We start from the raw sequence: 16,482 nt of genomic DNA, 5'->3' as shown, positions 1-16,482 counted from the left end.
AGTTTGGAAAGGAACTTTTTATTCTTGACAGCCTTTCATTGCAGGTAAGCCAATGGTTCCACTAACTAATGATAATTGTACAGGTACCTTGCAATGTCAAGTAATCAACATTAGTATTATATATGAGGATATAGCATCCAGCATCTAATAACCTAATCAGGGGCCTGAAGATGTCTCTAATACAGAAGAAAAACAAAAGGTAACTCTCAGAAATGTCTTCAAGCATTTCAAAGCTAAAATGTGAACGGCTGGCCTTGTTTTCTGTGTCCTCAAGAGAAAGAATTCATCCCATTACAGTGGGGCCTTGACTTACAAGTTTCCCAACTAACGGAGTTTGTTGAGATACCAGCTGTCTCTGCGCTGATTTTTTGCATTGAGTTGATAGAGTAATTTGAGTTAACGAGCTCCTTAACGAGCTCCTTAACGAGCTCGGTCTTGGAATGAATTAAACTCGTAAATCAAGGCCCCACTGTACTTTAAAAACCACAGAAAACAACAAAAAAGGAACTTCCCACAGTACCCAAAAATTCCTATAGCCCCTGGGTTGCCCAGTTTCACTGACAGGACATGAGAAAGGGCTATACAGATATAAACTTCAATGTAAGTAAAAGGAAGAAGTGAGCTCTTGAGAAAGAATACAGAAACAATGAAACTTCACAATATCTCACAGCATTTCCCATCTCCTGTAACTGATCCTCATGCTTGCATAGAGCTCTCAATAAGATCGCCTCATTTTTGGTCTTCTCAAAACATCCTATTGTTTTTTAAATTATATTCATGCTTCTCAAAACCCAGAATGTGGCTATTGAAAATCATCTTCTTAACTCTCTGGAGGCCGCAGTTTACACTCTCCTGCCCCACGGATAAGGTCCCCAAGTGGGTCCACGCAGTGATGCGAAAGGCGGTGGGGGAGCTGGAAGGCTCCCTGCCCCAGCCTTACACCCATGAGATCCGAGGCACGTGCTTCGTGCTGAACCTCAGCCTGTCCCGCAACCCACCGCACTCTGCACCAGTATTGTGGCTCAAGGCTCCAGAGGCCACTTTTACCATGGCCGGAATCTGGGTTATCCCTTGGGGGATTTCTTACGTCGATGACCGTGGATGTGCAATTCTTAAAGAATGGGCAGACCCTGGGCGAATCGGAAAACTTTGAAGCAGCTGTTGACAAACTGGCCCATACTCCGCTTACTGCCGATGTGTATTACATTGTCGGTGGCCTGGCCCCGGGGAAGGAGCGGTCATCACCAGGAACAGAAGTGGCCCAGCGGGCATCTGGCCTCTAGATCCTTTCAGTGGAGCGTGGTTCCGGGTTGAGACAATCATGGTCACTGGAAGCCAGCACCTGAGAAGGATGACCGAACAACACCTGCCATCAAAGCCCTTACTCCCACCGGCCAGGCAAACCTCTTCCAGGTTTTGCCAGTGTTTCCGATTGAGCGCTGACAACCCAGGCAAGTGCATGAGGAGGATCAGAAACCTGGGTTAAAAGGAAGTAAGCAGAAGAGTGAACTCACCTGCTAGGAAAGGTGATTTTTTAAAAATGAAATTCTTGAAGAGCTGCATTTTAAAAAACAAAACAAAGTGGAAGGATGGTATTATTTTATGAACAATGCAGGCTCCTTCCTCATTAAACTTCTCAACTGTGTGAGGTGGGGGTGGGGCAGGGAGATCCCTTTGGAGCTGCATTCGGTAAAGTGGGTAGCAGGCTCCTTGCATTCCCTTCCCTTCATGGTTTGCCTTGCCCTCCCCAAGCTTCCTCTATCCTGGCTGGAACCACTACCTCAAAATGATTGGTCTCAGAGGTCAAACCCTATCCCAGCTTCTCGCCATTACATAGCTATGTTGCCATACCTCAACTTACAAAGAAATAAGCTCTTTGTTCATTATGAAGTGTATGTAGAAGTCTGAGAGAGAAGATTCTTCTCAACAAAATGGAGAGCTCTCATTTGAATAGAGCCTGTTTGATGTTTGTTAGTCTAACCTTTGATCACGTATTTCCATGTGGTGGTATTCTCATTTTGTATAATGTTTCTAACCTGATGTACTCCCTCTTTCTAAATAGCTACTTTCTTACTGCCTTTTGAAAGCAATATACAGCCACATCATTCGTTAATAAAATGCTGGCAAATAAAAATTTCCAAGATAAAAAACAAAACAAAACAGAATGTATTCACACCTGACAGGTTGGTTTAACTGCCCATCCTATAAAAGTAATTATTATGGTAATTAAATAGGCATACTCTAACCTTGCTAGCCAATAAGGATTTGGTTTAATTCAGGCTTTATTAATTCTTGTGTATAAATGAGGAGACCATTCTTACAAACATATAGAAGTATAAAAATATAGCATACTATGAAAAGTAAGAAATGTAATTTGAAATAGCCTCTCAAATCCAATATGATAATAGGTGATGGATGGATAAATAGATGATTATAGATAGATATATAGATAGATAGGGCCAGAAACAGAGATAGAAACAGAGATAGAGATAGCAATACCTTTGAGAATAGAAAGTATGAAGTGTGTACCCATGACTAGTGCTCTACATAGTATATCTAGGATAATTCTCAAATAATGAGATTAGACAATTTCCTTTATCTTTCCATGATCTAAGCTGGGTCTCCTGTATGGCACATATTTCAAAAAGGATTAAAGAGTAAAGAAAAATGTGGGATGGGTTTCTTAATTTCCATTCTAATATTATTTCAATCAAGGGACAACTTTTTGCTTGTTTTCATTCATTTTAGTTTGATGTAATGAGAAAAAAATGTTGGTATTAATTTCCCCCAGTATTGCAGCTTAGGCTCTCATATATTTGTGGTCTTATTCTCAACAGAATTACATAATAATTAGATTGTTCTTCAAATAGTCCACTACAAAATCCCTCTGCAAAAATCGTAGCAGAAAGTCTGAATTTGTCTTTCCTTTGCAACCGATACAAATACAACCTCCACTAGATGGCAGGGTGACACCATAATTTAAATCAAGACACAAATCAGCCTATTGATTGCTTTAAAGAGAGCAATTAATGGAATCAGTGGAAAGCAAAATGTTCATAGTTTGAATATATTCATTCCACATCCCTTTATTTAAAGGATAAGGGAACAAATTTCCAAAGATGGTGAATTACTTGACCACATTCAAGCATAGACACCTTTAATGTTTACCTTTATTTTTCCATTTATTAATTTTGAGCTACAAATATTGTTGTGTAGCAGTGTTAGCTTGGTCACTTACACAGTCACATAGTTTGGAGAATAAAGCATATTAATAGCTTACTTCAATTCACTTATAATAAATAAATGCACAAATAAAAAGTGGATTCAAAATATATACAGATATTGGTATAAAAATAAAAATCTTTTCAAAAATACAATTCTTTCTAAAAGCAACAAGCAAACTAAAATTGAAAATTCATTTACCTATTTATATGACACACACATGTGTCATTTATATATGCATGCATTTATAGATAGAAGGTGTCATGTATATGACATTAAATATTACAGAATTGAAACAGAACATTTAATTACATTAATAGATTTAATGGCAAAGTTAAATCCAACACTGTCCTATATATTTGAGAAACTCAGAAGCAAAGAGATCCAGTAAAGTTAAAATTAAAAAATAAGTTAGTAATTTCTAAATTAATTTCATTGTTGTCATAGAATATATTCTGACTGACTTGAGCCTTTTTAAATTCATTGTGGCTTGCTTTAAAATCCAGCAAATGATCAATTGTGGTAAATTTTCTATTGTATTGAAAAACATGTGAATGCTGGTTTTCTTGGAAGTCATATTCTGTAAGCATTAACTAGGTCAAATATGTTCATTATATCATTTAGAACTTCTATACCCTTAGACATGTATTGCTTTACTCATCAACTGAACAAGGATGGTAAAGTCTCCCATGATGATGAAGGACTTGTCTATTCTAATAGCTCTGGAAATTTTTTTTACCTATTTTGAAGATCCATCATTGAGTGGACAAACATTTGAATTGTAATCTTTTTTTATTAGGGAAACTTCTATATAGTATGAAATAATCTTCTCTATCTTTAGTTGTTATATTTACTTAAAACCTTATTTTATTGTAACTGCATGATCTTTCTTTAGAGATAGTTTGCTTTATATATAAGAGGTAGACAAAAGTAGGTTTACAGTTGTTTGTATGAAAAATAATACAATCTACACTAATAAAAGAGAAACATGGTAATTAGCGTACGACCGCTACCCTTTTCATTGGCTAATCAGTGAGTATATGCAAATTAACTGTCAGCCAAGATGGCGGCCGGCAGCCAGGCAGCTGGAAGCGAACATGAGGCTTGCTTGCTCCAGGGACTGCAGACTCCTACGTTCCCCGCCTCACTTGTCGGCCTCTGAGCTACAACTCTCAGCAACTATGTACTATGTTGCAAATAAGAAGATAAACAAAATTCCAGAAACCAGCCGGACTGAAACCCAGCTGGACTGAAACATTGTATCTGTTTTCAGCGGCGAGGCCTCAGAGCTAAAGCTGGCCCAGAATAAAAAAAAGAAGAAGAAAACAAAGAGCGGTTGGCTGCTTTAGTCACTCGCCACCTGGAAAACAGCCCTCAGCCCCTCACCCAGACTGGCCAGGCACCCCAGTGGGGACCCCCACCCTGATCCAGGACACCCTTCAGGGCAAACCAGCCGGCCCCCACCCATGCACCAGGCCTCTATCCTATATAGTAAAAGGGTAATATGCCTCCCGGCACCGGGATCAGTGGAGCAGCGAGGCTCCTGGCACCGGGATCAGCGTGACAGGGGGCAGCGCCCAAAACCCCTGATCGCCCTCCGGCTCTGTGTGTGACAGGGGCGGGGCCACAACCTCCCTATCCGCCCTGCTCTGTTCATGACAGGGAAAGGCGCCCCAACCCCCTGATTAGCCCTGCTCTGTGCCTGATAGGGGGGAGCTCCCCAATCCCCTGATCGGCCCTGCTCTGTGTGTGACAGGGTGCGGCACCCCAACCCCCCCCCCCCCCCGCCCCCATGGGCCCTGCTCTGTGTTTGACAGGGTAGAGCCATAACCTCCCCATTGGCCCTGCCCTGAGTATGACAGGGTGCAGCGCCCCACCCCCCTGATCCGCCCTGCTCTGTGTGTGACAGGGGGCGGTGCCCCAACTCCCCTATCGGCCCTACTCTGTGAGTGACAGGGGGGAGCTCCTCAACCCCCTGATCGGCCCTGCTCTGTGAGTGACAGGGGCAGCGCCCCAACCCCCTGATTGGCCCTGCTCTGTGCATCACAGGGGGTGGCGCCGCAACCTCCCCATCGACCCTGCCTTGAGTGTGATAGGGGGCGGTGCCCCAACCCCCCAATCAGCCTGAGCATGACTGAGGGTGGCATCGCAACCTCCCAATCCGCTCTGCTCTGTGCATGACAGGGGGCGGCGCCCCAACTCCCCAATCAGCCCTGCTCTGAGCCCGACCAGGGGCTGCACCTAGGGATTGGGCCTGCCCTCTGCCACCCAGGAGCAGGCCTAAGCCAGCAGATCGTTATCTCCCAAGGGGTCCCAGACTGCGAGAGGGAACAGGCCAGGCTGAGGGACCCCCCCTTCCCCCCGAGTGCACAAATTTTTGTGCACCGGGCCTCTAGTAATTAATAAATATTAAGATAAGAATAAACTGTGCTTTATGTATTCACAACTATAAACCTATTTTTGCCCCACTCTGTATTTTTATAATAACTAAAATAGATGGAAACATGCATAACTTACCAGTAAATTTACCCAGGCCTATACCTCACAGAAACATTTATTTATGTTCACCAAATTCTATGGCAAAATTATGATAATATACAAGAATGTTTTTCAAAAAAAAAAGACACCTTAGAAAGCTATCAACACTTTTATGTGTAAAACTTGGGGTGTGTTCATACAGTGAATACTATACAGCAAAGAGAAAAAAGAAATTTGCAAAGAACTAGATGAATAAATGTTATAAACATATTGTTGATCAAAAGAAGCCAGATACAAAAGAGCATATCCTATATACTTTATTTACATAAAGTTAAAAACAGGTAAAATATTGGTGGTATAAATTTGAATATTAATTTTATTCGCATGAGAGGAGGCTGATAAAATGACCAGATATGCTTCTGAATTATGGTCATGTCCTGCTTCTTCACCTCTGTTCTTGTTAGAGATGTGTGCTCATTTTGTTAAAACTCGTGGTGCTGTTCATGCCCTTTTCTATATGCATGTTAACAGATATATAATTGGATAAAGATATTATACAAGTCAAATTTTAAAAAAAGGATGCCGAAATGATATGTGAAAAAAGGAGAATGCAAAGCATAAAGCTTTAACTGTATTAAACAAACACTATGTTACAGTAAGCTAGAATCCACAATGAAGTTATAGCAGTTATTAATATGTATATACCCAATGACAAAGCAAGAATAGCCACTAAGCAGAAACTATACGAGATGGGAAGAGACATACACAGAAATTCCCAATCAAGGCAAAAGAAAAAATTCAAATACTTAGTAACTAGGGATACATTCCCAAGCAATGTAACCACATATATCTCAAAGAACACCAATAATAAGGAATACTATTTTTTTCAATTTCATATGAGCAGTTGTAAAAATTGACTATATTTTAACCAATGAGTAAAGCATTAGTAATGCCAGCAAAATGATGAACATGTAAATAGTATTTTTGAACATTAATCATTCATCATATAAATTAAAATAAGAAATATAAGGAAAAATTTTCTTAGTGAAGCATCTTCAAGGATTTCATCAGTCAAAGAAGTTTCCTAAGAAGAAAAATTCCTCATATTTGAGGAAAGATATTTGACAATCCTTAGAGACTTTTCTGGGGAGAAAATCATTTGCGAAATCCTTTGATGGAATTTAATGCAATTAAGAGCATCTCTGGGGAGTTGAAATCACTCACCCAAACATATGTTTTGCTTAAAAAATGTTTTCCTTTATTAATGTTTTATTCTTAAGATCTTTATTGTTGAAAGTATTACATATGTCCCCTTTTTTCCCCATTGACCCTTTGTAGTGCCCCTGCCCCCCTTGTTTAAAATTTTTAGTCATTCTTTCTTATATTTATCTAATCGAAAAATCTCTTCCAACTCTACTTTCTACATTTTCTTCTATACCTGTTACTATCAAGAGTAATATCCTTGATCTAGTTTTTATGAGGACTTCCTCCTTGCTGGCAAGTTTGAAATAAAACTTTGATAGTTTCATCAATTTATTTGAAGTGTTCATATTTTTTTACCTGACTAATTTCCTCTCTAGGTTGTTTGATGATTAGACAAATTTTAATTCTCAGAGTTTCAGTTTACTCGATTGTTAAATAAAGCAGATAGTTAAATCATTATTTCAAAACTACAGTTCTTAGAGCTTTTTAAGAAAAAAATGTTCACAAATACAAAATGTTGATTGAAATCATATTTTATTACAATGTTACTTAAACATGTATGGATATAAGTTAGAAAAACCTTATGCTTATATTTCTAACATGATTAAAATGTTTGTATAATGTGAAATATTATGTTAAAATTCTCAGTTCAAATGTTTCGCAAAATTAATTTACACATTAAAAATAATAACAACAATAATAAAATTATTTTCAGCAGTTTCTATTTGAAGAGCAATACTCTTTTTCATTTATCCTCACAATTACCTCATGAGGTAGTTACTACTAGCTTTTTTTATAGAGGAAGAAAGCAAAATTGCCTTACTAGGGCCCCTCAACTAGGATGATATTATTCACCTACATTTTTGTGTTCAACTGTACCAACTTCATATTTTTTTATTTTGAGCATGATGAGAGAACACTTGGCTATAATTGTCATCTCAGTTATTAGTGTAACTTTATAATTACTCAATAACTAATAATAAAATGTATTTTATTGGATGATAAATTTAAAGGTTTAACCAAAATAAAGTATTAAAAATAAAACATTTGTTAATAATTTTTTCATTGCTTCAAAGTAACCTTTAATAAATTAATGCAAATTGACACATATCATGGTGTAGACTGCATTATAATTTCACTCTAAATTCAGTTATCAACTGCTCAAATAACAATTTTCTTGAATTTTTAATACATCTACAAACATGTTACTTTTAAGGACAAGTCTCCAATAATATTTCTCTATTTGAACTTCTCTACAATTTTTCATTATACACATGACATTATTTTATCATTTTATTTATATACTAGAGGCCCAGTGCATTAATTTGTGTACAGGTGGATTCCCTCTGGGTGGCCTGCAGGGATCGAGCTGAAACCAACAGTCCAACGCTGCCTGCAGCTCCTACCTGCGATTCCCACTCATCCCAGCCTGCCGCAGGCTCAGGCCCAATCAGCCCTGATGGGGAGAGGCTTGCGCTGCTGTAGCAGCAGCGCTCACCAGTCATGAGCCCTGTGGGATCGGGCTGAAACCGGGTCTCCGACATCCCCCGAGGAGTCCTGGATTGCGAGAAGGTGCAGGCCAGGCTGAGGGACCCCACCGGTGCATGATCAGGCCTGGGAAGGACCACAGGAGGGCTCCAGGGCGTGTCCAGCCCATCTTGCTCAGTCCCAATTGGCCTGACCCCAGCAGCAAGCTAACCTACTGGTCAGAGCATCTGTCCCCTGGTGGTCAGTGCACATCATAGTGAGCAGTTGAGCAGCCTTAGCATATCATTAGCATATTGCGCTTTGCTTGGTTGTTCGGTTGTTCTGCTGTTTGGACTATTTGCATATTACCTTTTTATTATATAGGATTCATTTATATATTCAGCCTATATCCATTTTTTCTCCCTAACTTATGCAATATAATGTCTTACTCCATTCCACCATGTTATTTTAATGATGTCTAATGAGTCCTCTTTTATTAAATAATCAACAAAATTGTTATTTAATCAATTATTTGAAAAATTCAATTATATAGAACTCTATAACTATCTAAATGCATGGAAGTTCCCTAGAAACTGGAAATTTGTCATTCTCATTTTGATGGTAATAGAAAAAAAAATTTAATCGTACTCTAGATCAGGTCATTTCAATACCAGCATTTACATTTGTTTTTACAATCCACTGGCTCCAAATACCTTTTCACTGGGGTATCCATTCTTCTCAGACATTTAAAAGTAGCCAGACATTTTACCCGTCTGGCATAATCACATTTGTGTCTAATAATGAATAGACCCCTGTTATACACTCAAAAGTGGCTTAGTTTGGACAATAAATTATATGGCTACTTTACTTATAACCAATGCCACCATTTCATTACTACATTAAAAAGAGTTTGATAGCAAAATTTTCTGTGATTATTCAAATTTTGTGATTTTAAAATGCTTTTATTAAAATCATTTTAGAAAAACTCTTCCAATTTTTATATAACCATTATTTTTACATAAATAACATTTTTATTGTTTAGTGCCCACATGACTAATTTTTTATTTTTAAATTGTTACAATGAATGTGGAAATCATAAGCTAAGTAGTAAAAATAATTCTAAATTTCTGATGCTTCTTTTTGATGAGAATGCAGGAGGGTAACAAAGTCATATGGACCCTCTGGATCTAGGATGATCAATATGAGAGTTCATCTGGACACTCATGCATGGAACCAGAGTACAGGGAGATTCAAAAAGTGATCACCAGTTGGCAACTTACAGATATCGCAAGAGAAAAAAATATCAAAGAAAAGCATAACATAACTTAAATAAGGAAATGATGACTCAAATTATTTGAAGACATAAATAAGAAATACAGATCAATAAATAAAGAAGAAAGTATGTTATAATAAATTACAATATTAATGAAATGACAGCAGTGTCATGGTTATTTTTCTTACAGCATAGTTCCTGGTTTAATGATCTTAAGTGAAAGAAATTTCATTTGAACAGGGTATGTAATGGGAAGGGAAAGTACCCTTCAGATGACCTGCCTGCCAATCAAAAATGGTTTCTGGCACCACACTTTCCTCAAAGCATTCTTCATCTCCATGTTTCTGAGTGTATAGATTAGAGGGTTGAACATGGGAGCAATGATGGTGTAGAAAAGAGCAAACACTTTATCTTCTGGAAAAGTTGTGGCTGGTCTAATGTAAATGAAGAGGACAGGCACAAAGAACAGGACCACCACTGTGATGTGAGAACCGCAAGTGGAAAGAGCTTTGGCACGGCTCTCTGCAGGGGAAGCCCTGATGGTGTACAATATCATAAAGTAAGACGCCATCAAAATCACAAAAGTCACCAAAGCGATCAGACCTGAATTAACAATTACCAAGAGACCAATTCCATAGGTGTCAGTGCAAGCCAATTTCAGCAAAGGATACACGTCGCAGAAATAGTGATCTATCTCATTGGGGCCACAGAACGGTAAAAAGATGGTGAGAAGAAACTGACCGGCAGAGTGGACAAATGCCCCAGTGCAACAAGCTACGACGATCCTGTTACACTTTTGCCTGCTCATGATGATCATGTAGCGCAGGGGCTTGCAGATGGCCACATAGCGGTCGTAGGCCATCCCGGTGAGGATAAAGATCTCAGTGCCTCCAAGGAAGTGAAGGATAAAAAGCTGTGTCATGCAGTTATTATAGGAAATGGTCTTCCTTTCTGCCAGTAAATCAGTCAGTAGCTTGGGCACCACTGTTGATGTATAGCAAAGGTCAGAGAGAGAGAGGCAATTAAGGAAGAAATACATGGGTTGGTCAACTAGCGGACTCCATGTGATAGAAATCATTATAAGCAAATTTCCCATCCAAATAACAATATAACAAAGTAAAAACAATACAAAGTAGAGGATTTCAATGTTCTTGTTTTGAGAGAGTCCCAGGAGAATAAACACAGTGACATTATTTCTATTTTCCATGGCCCAGTGCAGAGAAAATGCATTAATAATTCCCTGAAAAGAATGCATGTCATAAGTCAATGTTGGAAATGTTCATGGATAAAATTGATGATAACACTAATATCATGAAACTACTAGTATGTTTAAGGAATGGAAATGCTCCCAGTGTTTTAGAAAATAAATAGCTGATATTTAATAATTTTAAAATTAGTCTCATGATGATCTCCATAAGTCAGACTTTCAGGACATTATGTTCAATCTTGATATTAATAAAAATGAATGCATTCAGTCCTGGCTGGTGTAGATCAGTTGTTTGGGCATCATCTGTGTACTGGTTTGATTCTCTGTCTGGGCAAATGCCCAGGTTGCAGGCTTGATCCCAGGTAGGGGGCATGCAGGAGGCAGCTGACAGATGTCTCATTATCACGTCGATGTTTCTCTACCTTCTTTACTCTCTAAAAATCAATTAAAATCTTTTAAAAATAAGAATGCATGCAATCAATTTAAAATGTTTTAAAATTATTATTAGTTGCCAAATATTTTCCAATTCTAAAGTACTATATCTAAGTCCTTGGAAAGACATTACTCTGGATCTTTTCAAACTCATGTTTGTTAAAGATGCAAGTATTAGTCACACAGAGTTTTTGTTTAATGTATAGAAGCAAAGATTCACATAGTGGTACATCTACATTTACATAGTGGAAGACAAAAACTCTACACGGGTCCCATGCAATTGGTTTGAATCATTTTTTGATTGCTTGTTTACTTTTATCTTAGTGACTCGTGAAGGTAAAATGCTGATATTGTATAATAGAAACGTAGCTTTTTCTATAGGGATGTCAATAATAATCATATACTTAAAAGAACCACAGAATAAAGCAATAGTTAAAATTTCTAAAGAGAAGCATACAGCAGTCATCCCTTCATGGTTTTGCTCTAGACTCGGTGTATCAAATTTTACAAGTCAATTTCTTCTCAGTGGTTTAAATAGAAGTATGAATTTTTGTTCTATATTTGTTCAATCAATACCTTTCGCCAAAATTCATAAAGAATCTTGACACTGCATAATTCATTTAAAAAGTTTGTGGGAAAGTTTTATATGAAGACAAACAGATGGGACCTAGGTTCTATTACTAATTATAGCAGTGTGTGAATTTGGGTCCCAGTCACTTCATTTCTTTGAATTTAAGTTAGCTCGTTTGTGAAATGAGGACACATGCCTGACCTTTGTCACAAAAATGAATCTCAAATCAATAAATGACCATTGATTTATTAACCATAGCAGTATTCATTGCTGACTTTATCTCAATGTTAGTGTTACTAAGTCAGTAATCTGGTGACCACATGGTCCAATTCTCTTTACTATAAATTTGACCCAAAATTGTATCATTAATACTCACCCCTTTTTCTTAAAATGTGTGCTATACCGTCTGCCCTAATCTTGTCAATTAAGTTTCAAATTCTCTCCTCCTTACTATTTTATAGATTTAAGTTATTGTGTCACCTTTCAATTAAAAATGCCTTTGTAATGGGTCTTTAAAACGAATTTATTTCTATGGTGCAATTTTAAGATTTAGAATTAGCTTATAGTGACGCCATTGAAAAATAAGGGTTCATGCCTCCAATTATAGTATGTAAATACTTCCTTACTTAAGATAACACAGAGGTCGACCAAGATGGCGGCGTAGGTAAACACCGGAGACCGCTGCCGCAAACAACCATTTCAAAAATACAACTAAAAGACTGAACGGACATCACCCAGAACCACAGGAAGGCTGGCTGAAGAGAGACTCTACAACTAGAAGGAAAGAGAACAGCAAATCGAGGCTCAGAGGCGGCGCAGTGTGGAAAATACAAAGGTACCGAGGTGCGCGTGAAAGCGGGCTGGTGGCTGAGGGCGCGGTTGTCGTTTTCTGTCGGGAGTGAGTCTCAGACTCTGGGCTCCAGATCCGGGCGAGTCTCTAGGGACCCAGACTCAAACGGGAGAAGCGGGATTACCCGGCATCAGTTGGAACCTGAGGGCAGCTTTCTCTCCGAGGTTTGCAGCGGCTGCCGGGGTTCTGAGAAGCAGAGCCTCTGGGAACGGGACTGAGCGTGGCCATAACTGCTCCCTCCGCCCGCCCTGTTGAGCCCGCCCCGCCCAAACTCTGCGCACAGCCATTTGCCGATCGCCTCAGGCAAAGGCTGGATTAGCGCCTCCCCAGAAGACAGACGTTTTCCGCACAGCTGATTCCTATAGCCAGTCGGCCTGAGGGTCAAATCCCTCTAGTGTTAACTACAACAATTAAAGCTTGGCTAGAACAAGACTGCGCACAGAGACCACAAGGGGGTGCACCAAGAAAGCATAAAAGATGCGGAGACAAAAAAACATGACAGAAATGGAGGATATGGAGCTAAGAATCGCAATTTTGAGGGCTTGCCATAAATTTGTGCAGAACCTCACGAAAACTAATGAGACCCTCGATGCTACGATAAAGAAATTAGAAAGTAAGCATACACGGACTGAAATAAAGAATATTATACCCAATAGCAGACCAGAGGAGTACAATAATCAAACCAAAGATTCGACAAAAAACACCCAATTGGAAAAGCAAAATGAAAAAAGAATCCGAAAGTGTGAAGATAGTGTAAGGAGCCTCTGGGACAGCTTTAAGCGGTCTAATATCAGAGTCATTGGAGTGCCAGAAGATGAGAGACAGCAAGATATTGAAAACCTATTTCAAGAAATAATGGCAGAAAACTTCCCCCACCTGGTGAAAGAAATGGACTTACAGGTCCAAGAAGCGCAGAGAACCCCAAACAAAAGGAATCCAAAGAGGACCACACCAAGACACATCATCATTAAAATGCCAAGAGCAAAAGACAAAGAGAAAATCTTAAAAGCAGCAAGAGAAAGAGGCTCAATTACCTACAAGGGAATACCCATACGACTGTCAGCTGATTTCTCAACAGAAACTTTGCAGGCCAGAAGGGAATGGCAAGAAATATTCAAAGTGCTGAATACCAAGAACCTACAACCAAGATTACTTTATCCAGCAAAGCTATCATTCAGAATTGAAGGTCAGATAAAGAGCTTCACAGATAAGGAAAAGCTAAAGGAGTTCATCACCGCCAAACCAGTATTATATGAAATGCTGAAAGGTATCCTTTAAGAAGAGGAAGAAGAAGAAAAAGGTAAAGATACAAATTATGAACAACAAACATGCATCTATCAACAAATGAATCTAAGAATCAAGTGAATAAATAACCTGATGTACAGAATGAACTGGTGATTATAATAGAATCAGGGACATAGAAAGGGAATAGACTGACTATTCTTGGGGGAAAAAGGGGTGTGGGAGATGCGGGAAGTGACTGGACAAAAATCATGCACCTATGGATGAACACAGTGGGTGGGGAGTGAGGGTGGAGGGTGGGGTGGGAGCTGGAAGGAGGGGAGTTATGGGGGGAAAAAAGAGGAACAAATGTAATAATCTGAACAATAAAGATTTAATTTAAAAAAAAAAATACTTCCTTACTTAAAACAAATAAACATTATTTAAAAATAATGTTTTAAAAGCTGTTCTGATTTTTACTCTTAAAGTAATTGCTTGTTCATATGAATGGACATAAAAAAAAAAAAACATTATTTAAATCCTGTGCATGGAAATAACCACCTGAATTGTTTTCCCCTCCCATTCCCCAGAAACTACCGCCCGTATTTCTGACTCTTCAACTATAAAGTATGAGATCTCCCATTTCTATTCTTGAGGCAGTCATCCATTTTAGGTGGGAGCTCCTACCTTTATATCCTTCAACACTGTTTGTTATCTAAAATGGAGAGAAATACTTTTAGTCATTATGGGGTCAGAACCTGCAAAGGGAATACTTGCAGTTTAGTTTGAAGCAATGCAAGAGTAATAATACCTTAGAGAGGTAAAAATTTAGGTGAGGCTTTTCTGATCAAGTATCTATTGAATACCTAAGTGCTACTTAGCAAACCAGAACTTGAACCCAGAGTTTTCTGAGTCTAGATCCTGAGTTCTTACATAAAAATGTAGTAAAAGCAACAGAGTAAATTTATGTTAACAATCCCACTTTTTCACCTAATTTTTTTTCTAATTATTTTATGTAAAGCCAGATAATGTCTAAAGTTAATGTCCTTGAACCATTTCAGGCATTCTAATTTTGATATGCAGATGACAAACTGAGATAATAAATTAATCCAGGAGGAGCTTGAAACCTTTTGTTTGAGGAAGATGATTACTGCTAACCCAGATAAAACACCGATTCAGGTATTACATGAATATGGTATAAAGACCAAGAACTTCCCGTGTATGAGTGTGAAAGATCCAATATGCAAATCCACGTGCCCCGTTTCACCTTCAGAGTAACCGTTGGTGACATAACCTGCACAGGTGAAGGTACAAGTAAGAAGCTGGCAAAACATAGGGCTGCAGGGGCTTCCATAAACATTTTGAAAGCCAATGCAAGTATTCCCTTGGCAGTGTCTGACCCCATAATGTCTGACCCTTCCAAATAATCAAAGAATCAGCTTAATCCTACTGGTTGATTACAGGAATTGGCTATTCATCATGGCTATTCACCATTACTAAATATACCCTTTCCTAGGAGGGAGGACCTGCTCATAAGAAAGAATATATGACAGTTTGCAAGCAAGAGTCATTTATGGAAACTGGGAAGGGGACATCAAAAAAACAAGCCAAGAAAAATGCTGCTGAAACTTTTCTTAACAAATCCTGTAATATTTATCCAGAAAATTACATTTCTTTAGCAAATGCAGCAGGACATTCTTCAGGACGTACTTGGCATTCTTTAAAGAATTCTCAGGGTGAAAAGATCAACCTACTGAAAAGAAGCCTCCTCAGTAGTCCAAATATAGATTACAACCAACTGCTTAGTGAAATCACCAAGGAACAAGGTTTCAATATAACGTGTTTGGATATAGAAGAACTGAGTGCCAACGGACAGTATCAGTGTCTCACTGAACTCTCCCCCAGTCCAATCGTAGTCTGCCATGGCTCTCGGATCTCCTGTGGCTATGCACAGTGATGCCACCCACAATGCTTTGCAGTATTTAAAGATAATAACAGAAAGGAAGTAAACTTGGAGCAACTTGTCGAAAGTAAACTTGTCAACTTCAGCAGCACATAAAAAGTTCCTCTGTCACCCCTTCTCAAGCAAAGCGTTGACTGTAATGTTTGAGTTTGTGTGTCATTTCTAAATCTCATAGATTCCATCAGCACTCTAGAGTCAATTATTGCCTAGTTGTTATTAAACTCTTTTTAATGGCTTCAACTTTGTATTGGTATATTGTATTTATAAACTTTGTACCATAGGCAGGGGGTAGCACCCATTAGACAATGCCATGTACATAGAAGGAAGAAACTGCATGCTTTTTGATGATGGTGATGAAATGATGAAATAAAACTGCTAACAGCAGTCTTTCTTCCTGGTGCTTAGCCTCGTCTTTGTGCAAGACTTTGCAAAGGGAATTCTAAGGAAGCCCCTTGGAATGACAGTGTTTGAGGATGCACTAAGAGGCTTTGACTAAATGACTTAAATATCAGGGAACATGATTGGTCTGCTGTGTACTAATATTTGAATCCATGTAATAAAGAGATGTTGTTATAATGGGTTCTACTTATTAAAG

At 38.6% G+C, this 16,482-nt stretch overlaps 1 protein-coding gene and 2 pseudogenes across 1 annotated transcript; 2 read left to right on the top strand and 1 right to left on the bottom strand.

Moving 5' to 3' along the window:
- The first annotated feature begins 796 nt into the window (after positions 1 to 796).
- Positions 797 to 6,875, top strand: LOC139017691 (N-acylethanolamine-hydrolyzing acid amidase pseudogene; annotated as a pseudogene).
- Positions 6,876 to 9,911: 3,036 nt separating this feature from the next.
- On the bottom strand, positions 9,912 to 10,850 carry LOC139017690 (olfactory receptor 4P4-like). Its single transcript, XM_070426293.1, has one exon. The coding sequence runs from the start codon at positions 10,848 to 10,850 to the stop codon at positions 9,912 to 9,914; it is 939 nt and encodes a 312-aa protein (XP_070282394.1).
- Positions 10,851 to 15,067: 4,217 nt separating this feature from the next.
- LOC139017894 (interferon-inducible double-stranded RNA-dependent protein kinase activator A pseudogene) lies at positions 15,068 to 15,933 on the top strand (annotated as a pseudogene).
- Positions 15,934 to 16,482: the final 549 nt, after the last annotated feature.

This window comes from Myotis yumanensis, unplaced genomic scaffold, assembly GCF_028538775.1.
Source record: "Myotis yumanensis isolate MYYU_CA2020_CCGP unplaced genomic scaffold, mMyoYum1.0.hap1 SCAF_10, whole genome shotgun sequence".
Classification (NCBI taxonomy): domain Eukaryota; kingdom Metazoa; phylum Chordata; class Mammalia; order Chiroptera; family Vespertilionidae; genus Myotis; species Myotis yumanensis.
The sequence above is the reverse complement of the archived record's forward strand: the minus strand, read 5'-3'. Positions and strand labels throughout refer to the sequence as shown.